Source organism: Acyrthosiphon pisum, chromosome X, assembly GCF_005508785.2.
Source record: "Acyrthosiphon pisum isolate AL4f chromosome X, pea_aphid_22Mar2018_4r6ur, whole genome shotgun sequence".
Classification (NCBI taxonomy): domain Eukaryota; kingdom Metazoa; phylum Arthropoda; class Insecta; order Hemiptera; family Aphididae; genus Acyrthosiphon; species Acyrthosiphon pisum.
The window spans coordinates 90,829,027-90,840,495 of NC_042493.1; the positions used below are offsets into that span (position 1 = coordinate 90,829,027).

General features: G+C 27.8%; 1 protein-coding gene across 1 annotated transcript; it reads left to right on the top strand.

The window, feature by feature from the left end:
• The first annotated feature begins 4,835 nt into the window (after positions 1 to 4,835).
• LOC100165603 (L-xylulose reductase-like) lies at positions 4,836 to 10,879 on the top strand. Its single transcript, XM_001951730.5, has 6 exons — positions 4,836 to 4,963; positions 6,916 to 7,098; positions 8,311 to 8,554; positions 9,386 to 9,500; positions 10,264 to 10,474; positions 10,589 to 10,879. The coding sequence occupies exons 2-6, from the start codon at positions 6,936 to 6,938 to the stop codon at positions 10,690 to 10,692; spliced, it is 837 nt and encodes a 278-aa protein (XP_001951765.1). The 5' UTR covers positions 4,836 to 4,963; positions 6,916 to 6,935; the 3' UTR covers positions 10,693 to 10,879.
• Positions 10,880 to 11,469: the final 590 nt, after the last annotated feature.

An 11,469-nucleotide genomic window follows, 5' to 3' on the forward strand; every position in this document is an offset into this window, starting at 1 on the left:
CGCATACAACATATGCCGAGGAATTTACTTGGCCACACACACACACTCACTCACTAACAAACACACACTCACTCAAACCCTCACAAACACACACACGCATGCACATGCGCGGGCACCTTCGCCCTCGCTCTAACGCACGATTAAAGATTACAGGTTTCTCAACGACCCTATGCACATACACAACAAAAGTGGTGCGCGTAAATGTTGATTTCTAACAACTGATCAACGATGTGAGAATAACTATTAACGCTCCAATACATAATATTGTATATCTATATTGATATATTTTGTAGTACCAAGAGAAATCACTATAATGCAAAAGCGCTAACTGTTATTCTTGCTATGACAAGATCGTTAATTTTAAGCGCACCAAAAAATAAGTTTCGTTGAGTAACCTGTATATCTTTAATCGTGCTCTAACGTTATAATATTATTATCATACTGTTGCGGAAGCAATACAAGGTCAGTGGTGCCGTCAAAGTATCTCGTACAGTCGTAAAAGACTTAATATCCAAGTGGTTCCTAAAGTAATATCACACATCATTGTAAAACCGATATTATATTCATCGCTCCACTCAGAATCTAAAATAATACGAATTCTCAAAATAATAATAATATAGGTGGATACCTAAACTATATTATACTACTGGTCAGTCTTATTGTCTTTATAATAATGTGAATAAAATTAATAACAAAATTTAGTATCCCGCATTTTAGCAGTCAACGTATAATATATTAAAATAATATTTTCAAACATATTATATTAGCTATATTATGGTAACCTTATATTTTGGAATATTTAAATATTTAAATATTCATCCCGCATTTGGGGCAAAGGTAATTTATATATACAATTTTTTTGTTAACTTTTCTGAACTTCTCAACGTGATATAGGTACATAATATTACATTGCATGTTTTTTTTTTATGTCAATGAAATTAGATATGTTTGAGTGTGATGAATTGAATTAACTGTTAATTTTTAATAAAATGATTTATGTGATTCGTATACTATTATATTATTAAAAAAGACCTAGATCCGATAATTTGCTTAGAAATAAATGAATAAATAATACCTGTGTCGTAAAATAATAGACCATCCTAATGAGTATTACTTATATTATAACTAAATTTTTTATGACAATTAAAAATAAAATTTATATTAATATTATTCAAATTTAAGGAGCAATAAAAATAAAAATAATTAAATCCAGTAAGTGGGCCCCTAATTTGCATGCACCCATAATGTCTTTGCGTAAATGTGAATTGTGATCTCTAAAACCATATAATATACAAATATTATTATCAAATATCACTAAATTTCAAATAAGCTTCCACGTTCTAACTTTCAACACCCACGTTTAATATAATTTTTTTTAACAATTTGTGAAAACAAAATTTGAAACCATCAATCACTTTCAACGTTTTTTGATTTCGCTTTTCATAAAGTTAATTTTCATTAAATTGAAAAAAAAAGCACACTATAGTAAACTGTAGAGCAACGTAAAAACACGTGCAAGAGCTACAATTAAATGCTGCCCATTATATGGTCTATAGCCGCTAGTATTATTATATTAGTGAACATATTAATATTTACATTAATCAATCAAAGATAAATACTTATCTTTAAAGTTTAAATCGACCGGAAATCTCAGGCCATTATTTTCGTACCTATATGTTTTAAAAGTACAAGAGCCGTAATTTTATTTACATAGTACATACCTGTATAATAGTTTTATTTTTTTATAATACTATTTTTTATAGAATTAAATACATTATTCCTCATTAATTTTAATAGGCAACTACATTTTATTGACTTAATGAAACAGAAAATCATTATATTTTAAATCAATGAGCCATATTATAATGAGTTGGATAATATTAAATTCATATTGTAAAACGACAAACAAAGAATAAAAAAAAGATTTCTTTTAATATTAAAGGTTAGGTTAAGACGTTGGGTTATAGTAACTTGTTTAGTACAAACCAGTTTCTAATCTATATATTCTACACTCATTAAAGAAAAGAAGCGTTTACACTCATGACGTACCTATGTAAAATTAGTCGTATAAAGCCTAACTACCATAGCATAGACCATTATACGTTCAGAAGAATCAATTTTAAGAAAATAATATTATCCAGAGCCCTATGTAGGAATTTTAAGATATTTAAATTTTGAAGCAAAATATGACTGTTAAAAATGTACTTATAAAAAAAGTATATATTATGCTTTGGTAATACGGAGACTCGCAGTGGATTACGAACCCAGGTTAACAATTTAGAAATAATTTTATAATTTAACAATACCAACTTGAATTAACAAAAAGGTAATTTTAATTAAATAACTAACAGTATTATAACCTTGGCACATTCTTTATAAAAAAAAAAAATGAATTCGATCCTTTTTCGTTCTTATAGAAACTGAATAATTCCTTTTTCCGTCCCAAACAGAGAAAAAAAAATAAGTAAATAAAGTAGGTACGTGGATGGATATGTGGATGTTGTTTTGCCGTATGTACAAAAGGTCACAAGTGGGTAACTGTATAATAATCTATGGTAATTGGTATTACATTTTGATTCAATGATATTATAATAATTAATAACACTGTAGGTATACGAACAACGATTCTGAGCGGAGATGGTTTATCAGTCTAGGATATTTTAAATTATATTTATAATATTATTACTTATTATTAATACGGTAACTGGTAAGTTAAATTAATACTACAAAATTACAAAAAAATATCAAAAATCGTAATTTTTAGTTATTTAATATGTCATTTCGTCCAAATTTTAACTTACAAGAACTGTAAAAAAAACAATGTTTATGTATATTTTTAGATTTTTTGGTTACACAATTAACAACTTACGTGAAACCTTGTTTTAAATTTTCAATCCTTAGCTGTAAAATTTAACATTTTATAAATGTTTGACTAAAAAATCTTTTTTTAAATTTGATACAAATTTTTTCAGTGTTTTAAACTGTTTCAAATTTGTTCAATGATAATAAAAAAAGTGTGCTTATTCGTATTTTTAATAATTTTTAACTGCTATTGCAACAATATATCAGGAGCCTTGCATTACATTTTCACGCATTTTGAAACAATAAATACAATTTTATTGAAATATTTAGAAAAAAAAATGTATTTGTTGTTATATAGTATATACCTATGTATATATGTACATATATATATGTTATTGTATAGTATATTAGTATATACTATAAGTATGTACCTAGGTATAAATGCCATTAAAAGGACGAGGGAGCAAATAGACTTATAAATATTGTACCTTGAACCTACAACAAGTGAACAGCATGCATAGGTAAGTAAATACATTATTAATACAACATGTCATCTAGGTACTTCAAGATAATATTATAATAATATTGATAAAATAAGTACCAACCTAGTACCTAATACAATAAAAAAATGCATTATAAGTTAACCTTCCTACTTTTTAAGCCCAAAAACACGATTTTTAAAAAATTAAGTTTTTTTGCCCATAACTTTCGAATGAAGTCTGAGTAACTTAATCAAATTAAGCATGGAAAACACATTTTTGAAAAAATAAATTTCATAAGATGATCGCTTGGGAGCTAAACTGCTTTTATGCCATTCTTGTGCCCTGCGTTACCTAGCATTTAAAGTAGCCGTCTCCCGAAGATTTTAGTTTTCTCGTCTTCTTTCGATTTAGAAATACAATCAATAATTTTCACAGGTAGCCAAGAGTCAACTTCATCTATCGGTAAACCTATTGATGCATCAGGTATGCTATAACTAAACAAAACCTAGTCTGTGTGCCGGACAATCGGCCATCAACTAACTTAAAAAGGTACCAGATGTTACGTAAATATGATAGGTAATATTTAATTATACATATACATATTATGTGTTTATTCTAATTCCTAGGCAATGATATAATTATTAATTTCCTTACTGTGTCTATTAGGCATTGTCATAGTTTCCTAAGCTACAAGTGACAATACATTTCTTGTGTTAGTTTTTTATTATTATGTATCGAGTCATCTATATATTATAGCTGAGCCCGTGCACTTCGTTGCCCATTAAGTGTACCAATACTATATGTGACTCAAACTTTGTTCAATTCGTTATTTAATATTCGGTCTATGGTTTCAAAATTAATCTTAACTTTTCCGTTGCCCGGAATAAAAATTCTGATTCACAGCAGTACATTATCAGGTAGGCGATCTACCTGCGGAAGATCGCGGACCCCGTACTGTATGTACCATGTACGTTAGTGTATGATTTAACTCTAAAGTATCAAAGTTATACCAAGTTTGTCGTATTCTACCTATGGTGGATTGATGTAATCAATTAATACAAAATCCTAACCAAGTTAGGATTTTCCTAAAATTTTATTTCGTAAAAACCTTCTCCTGGCAGTTACGAACATCTTAAAAAAAATTTGAGCCAAATCGGACCAGCCGTTCTCGATTGATGAATAAATTGTTATACAATTTGTCTCCATTTTTATATAATATTATATATGGATTATATTATATTTATATATATTCTAGATATTATATAATGTAAATAGCCGGTAGCTAGGTATTTACATTCTTATCATAATATTAGGCATATTCACAGATATATCTGTGGTGGGCACAGACACGACCTTAGATCATATACAATAATATGATCTAAGGACACGACTAAATAGAAATCTGCAGTGGTGGTGTGTATAATTTATTATATTTTCATCAGATACTTTCAGTAGTATGGTCACTATCCACCAGAGCGCGTCTACTTGGCCGATTTACAGTTTACTTTTCTAGGGATTTTACACATTTATCATTGGAACAGCCTGCGTTTTATTACATTTGTTTTAACGAATTTATACTCCATTGTTTTTTTGTTAATTTCAGTCTTCACTCTTCAGACTTTTCGGCAAGTAACGTTATACAGATTTATTTTGTTTCCGTCGTCGCTTGTTGGTACTTGGTAAGTTTTTTTTGTATTACGATAGTATTGATTTAAATATATTATTTAACAAAGTTCGTTTCATTAGCATTCAAAAAAAAAAAAAATTACCAATGTTGTTAAATCTAATAGTTCAAATTATGTTATGTATAGGTCGGTATAGGTATTCATATTTTATCTAATTCAACCAAACAGAATAAATTGTGTAAATGTAAATATTTTTACAATGCATTTTATGTACCTATGTATTAGATTATCTTCGGAACTAATCTAGTTTAGCGGCTCCTCGAATTTTTGACTTTTTTTTTTAAACATATGTAATTCGACGAGTTTAGAACGGTGGTGCAAAAATAAATTTTCGGAAATTATTAGTTTTGAAGTTAGGGACTTCTGAAGTTCGCTATTTTCGGTGTTTTACTCATGCGCGCAACGCTCTATTTTAACGCTCTTAATAACGAATTTTTAAATATTTTTTCGGCAACATATGTAATTCTACGAGTTTAGAACGATGATGCAAAAATAAATTTTCGGAAATGATTAGTTTTGAAGTTTTAAATTTGCGAAGTTCGCGATTTTACGTTAATACGCATGGACGCGTAAAAAAATATTTTAACGCTCTTATAATGTGGGCAGTGATTACACAGCTAGCGGCACTCGTTGCTACGCTACTCGGCGCCTTCGCTACGCTCCGCAAATCGAAAATATCCCCCGACTTGCCATGCAACACCACCTTAAGTAAGCTACAGGGTAAGTTATTTCGTAGAATATGGGCAGTGATTACGCAGTTATTATAAAATAATTATAAAATAAAATAATTTAAAAAATTCGTTATTAAGAGCGTTAATATAGAGCGTTGCGCGCATGAGTAAAACACCGAAAATAGCAAACTTCGGAAGTCCATAACTTCAAAACTAATCATTTCCTCAAATTTATTTTTGCCCCATCGTTCTAAACTCGTCGAATTACATGTGTTTCAAAAAAAAAAAGTCGAAAATTCGAGGAGCCGCTAAACCTACCTACCTTATCTTCTGCCATTACTTTTCGTAAAATATATATAATGTAGGTAGTTTTAGCTTGTAAGTATTCCCCAAGAACTGATACATGAAGATATAATTATAAAATGTATTTATTTCCATGTAAATTTTATAGAACCTGATTTAAAAATTACAAGCTCAACATTTAAGTAGGGAGAAATCTTACCTCAAAATCATTGTTTTTTTTATTTTTAGTTATTTATTTTGTAGATATTCTTCTTTCCATTGCATAAAAATATTTAAGATATTTTCAAATATTTGATGCAATATAATCACAAAAGAGCTTTGAACTCAAAGCGTAAAAAATATAAATACTGTATAGAATATTATGTTATCAAATATTATGTTGTGTAATATAAGTAATAAAAAAGTTTAAAACTGAATAGTTCAACTAGGTACCTACCTCGTTACTTTTCATTGTATCTTTTTTTTTAAATATTATATCGATATAATATTAATATCAATATTAGGTACCTACCTAGTTAATCACATTTTTAAATTTATTTATAATAAGTAGTAGTTATTTACATTATTAAATAAGTAATGACTTAACAGTTTCTTAAGGTTTATAAAATACAAATATATTTTTATGAATCATACAAATTGAACAATACAATTCCCTCATTAAAACATAAATCAATTATGATTTATGAGTATAGGTGCCTACTTTAATCAGTTTAATGCTTAACCAATGTTTTTTGAAGTTAGATAATTATATTATTATAATAGATACTTAGGTACTTACTTATTGTAATAGTTATTTAGGTGATTATTATATTCATATTATACATAAGTGACACAACAGTTAATGTCTATAATAGGAAATATGTTAAAACTGTCGATAAAACAAAATTAAGAAAAGTACTACATGACTATAGTATAATTGATTATAATTAAAATATGTACCTATGAACTTATTTTATGTTTATTTTGTTACAGAAAAGAAAGGCAGAACCAAAATGATTAGTTTCATGCGAAAAAATAGTGTACATGCGTTTCTCCAGCATAAGGTAGCTGGACAAATGGTTAAAGGCCTAACAAGGAGTATGGCTAGTAAAGTTCCGCAAAAAATGGAAGATTATTTCAAAGACAAAAAAATTATAGTTACTGGATCTTGTGCTGGTTTGTTATACATTTAAATAATAGCTAATATTAAAAAAATATATGTTAAATTTAAACATAGTCACATACTTGCATATGATATAATACTATAATATCTATGCTTACAGTTTAATGCTTGAGTATTTAACATATAATCAAAAAGGTATGACTATGAGAAATTAATATGCATGCTTAATTATTAATTATTGTACATTAATTTTTTTTTTATGTTAACCTACAATATATTTGTAATTTTATGTTTTGAAAATATTTATCTGAACGTTTAAATGTTTACTATATGACCACTAAAATTTAGTACTTTCTAATAAGTAGGTACATTTAGATAGATGTCATGGAATATTCCCTGATACTCTATTCTTATATTATTAATTTAAAATACATATTTACAGTGAAAGTTTCATATTATGAATACATGTGGGCAACAAAAAAATGTATAATATTGAGAAATACACTGAATATAATTATATAAATTTGGTTCTCAAAAATATATCACTAAACAGAAAATTTTGTTAAATGGAAGCTTGACTGAACAAATTAAAATCAACTCAATAGTAATTTGCGTATCAGAACTTAATATATTCTCTTATATATTAAATCAAAATCAGGCATTCATAATAAAGTATTACAGTTCTAAGAAAAATTTGGTAGTTTTTTTTATGAAAATTGTAACTACCTATTATACCTAAGTACTTTAGATTTCTGTGCAGTTTCCGTAACTTAAGTCTCATAAAGACGCCAATAAGTAGTTCATTGCCCTTGACATTACTTAAACCTACATTATTAGTTTGTTCATTAACTGGAATTAAATCTCTACATTTTAAAATTCTTTATCTCAAAAATACAGGATATGTTTCATTAAAATTATTATAACAATAAATTAAAATATTATCTTATCTTGAATTGTGAGTTAATATACCTAATATTGACTACTAACAAAATACTTATCTATTTATTTACTGCTATATAATTTAGTTTTAGGTTTAGTTATGAAATATAATACCTACCTACCTACCTATTTATTTTTTAAAGATAATTTTATAATACCTAATACTATAATATTTAATGTCATAACCACTTTAATTTTTGATTAGTTATAAATGAGTATAATTAATTATAAGTTTTAAGACCACTAACAATGAACTTGTTTTTTAAAGCTGATTGGTGTTCACTATTTGATAAATAATAATAAAGCTAACCTATTTTTTTTTTTAGGTATGGGAGAAAAAATTACAGAGAGATTACTAGATTTAGGTGCATTTGTCTACGCAGTGGTAGAGAAGAAGGAAGGAGCTGCTAAAGCATTACCAAACACAAAACAAATATTTTGTGATGTTTCAAAGTGGGAGGATACTTACAAGACAATGTACGACATCGGACCAGTACATGGATTGGTTAACAATGCTGGTGTAGCAGTTATTGAACCATTTTTTGAAGTCACCGAAAATGGTTGGGATAAGTTAGTAAAATCTTAGTTTTTCAAGTTTCAAGCGGCAAAGCTAGGATTTTGGAATTTAGGAGGGAGGCAAAGCAAAAAAAAACCATCAACCAAGATAAACCAAAAAAAAAAAAAAAATAAGAATAAAAGTTTTAATATAAATATTAAAATGTCAAACCAATTATAGTAATTTTTCATCATTTTTGTAAAAATAATGGTTGTAACACATTTGGGCACAAAAAAATATGTTACATAGTTGGAAATTGGGAGGAATATTGGGAACAAATGCATACGTACACATTTTTTCAGACACCAAAAATTAATACAACATTTGTGTACACCATATTTTTAAATAATACCTCGTTTGGGTTTGTTTTTTTTGCTCGTTGCCCATTCCCTCCTCCCCATGTTCCTATGCCACTATATACACTTAGTATTAAATCCTTTAATAAGATGTAAGTACCTATAACATTTGTTTGCATATAAGATTTTAATTCTGAATTTACCTCAAGTATGTTTTATCTGATAATTGGAACTTAAAATTAGCTTTCCTCATTAGTTCTGTACTTCTCTTTCCCCCAAATGTTTTTAAAATTAATTTTCCGTTATTTAGATCAGTGTTCTAACTGTGGCGACCCTTCAAGCTTATATTCAATGTTTTAGCAATTCCTAAATACATATTTTATATAGTTTCATGTTGGATTACAATAAAATTAATACTAGCAATACTATCGAAATGATTTTGAAACATAATGTAAACCTTGTATAAGTCATGACTTATGACAAATGTTTAATTATTATACATGAAAACAAATAACCGTAGCTATAACAATGACAATATTTTTTGTACAGGACTTTAAACGTCAATGCCAGAGCCTTAGTGAGAATAAGTCAGGCAGTGGCCAAAAACATGATTAATGCCGGTATCAGAGGGTCTATTGTGAATATTTCTTCAACAATTTCAACAGTATGTTAAAATTATGAAATATATACTATAATATTTGTTATAACAACTATCGTATATAGTATATTACCAATATGGCTATAAATAAGATGTGTACAAGGTAGAACAGATAGAACAGACTTCTGATAAGACTTTTGTTCAAATCAATATTTTAAATGTTTTTTTTATGTATAATTTATAGTCACTTGTGCTACACATATATTATACAAAAATGTATTTGATTTAAATTTTTTTGGTTATATTCAAAATAGCCAATTTGTGAATCTGATCATAAGAACAATTTTGGTAGTAGAAAAGTCAAGTAATTCAAGTAGTATTTAAAATTTGTTTAAATATTAATATTATTTGATTAAATGAATTTGGAACGTAATAACTTTTTCAAAATTTTGGGAAATATTGCTGACATGAGTACCTATATTTCTGAAATTCTTTACTAATCATATAATTTTAACAAATTTTGTCATACGTTTAAGTAGCATCATTTTTTTTTTCGTTAAGTCTTATTGTTACACCTTGTATATACCTAAACGTAGGTACCATACAACATGATATCTGATATTGTTTTTTTAATGTTCTAAATTGTGTACATGCGTCAAATGTTGTATGAACGTTATACATGATATATCAATTTATTTATATATGTTAAAAAAAAAAACACAAATTAAACACGTCTTATAACAGTCAGATTAGGATATAGATGGTTGCGTCTCATGATATTATCACTGGACTGTGATATGATTTACAATATTTATGTTTAACTATCTAGAGAGCCATACCCGATCATACAACATACTGTGCGTCTAAAGGAGCTGTGAATCAAATAACCAGAACAATGGCAATTGAGCTGGGTAAATGTGGGATTCGTACCAACAGCGTAAATCCAACTGTCGTGTTGACCCGTATGGGTAAAATTGCATGGTCAGATCCCGAAAAATCCGAACCCATAATGAAACGAATCCCACTTGGCAGATTTGCAGGTCTGTGTACAATGGAATTCTAAGAGTGTGCTGAAATGAAAACTTTTCTTGATGCGCACACTAATTCGACGAAAATATATTATAATATTCAATCTGGTTAATTTTATATTTTAGAAACCGATGACATTGCGAACGCTGTGATTTTCATGCTCAGTGACTATTCTACCATGGTAAATGGAACGTCCCTCGTAGTTGATGGTGGGTTCTTGGCAGGATAGACAACTTCACTATGAAGCAGAGTTATTAAAGAATTCACTAATTCAACTTAAAAAATATTTTTATTCTTAATATTTCATGCCAATAATTGTATGTAATATTTATATTATTATATATTATATTTATTGCGTGCATTATACAATAACTTTTATACGTTATTGACAATAAACAGTGAATTCTAAAACATAATATGTTTTATTTTTAAAACAATTTTTCTGTTTTCAACAACCTGTAATTTTTTCCTAACATTATTTTTATTCAAATGTGAACGGAAGTACCACAATCATACACACAGTCTCGACAAATATTTGACACACTTCGGGCGGATTTTTTTATTTCTATTTTATATAAGGTTCATAATAGATATTTTTCTTTATACAAATCAAATTAGTCACTAATTAACCTATCTAGTAGGCACTCCGTAACCGTTCACATTTTTTTAAAAATAGTATTCTGAAAACTATGTTTTTTTCAATATAATATAGCAAATCCACTGTAGTCATGTTTTTATATTATATACCTAATAATATGCTCTATATATTTGTATACTTGAGAGGATTACATTTTTAAAGAATTTAGTATAGGTAATTTAGTAGGTGCATGCATGTTGTATAAATGGATGCGCAGAAACTATAGTAAGTTATCATTAGTGTGTATCAGAGATATCGGAGTGCTTCCGCATGCAAATGTGAAAAACAAGCTACACGATTCTTTTTTGTCTAAAAGTATCAATTATTTGGAAATTTTAATAACTAACCTAGATCACTGGTATAGTGGTA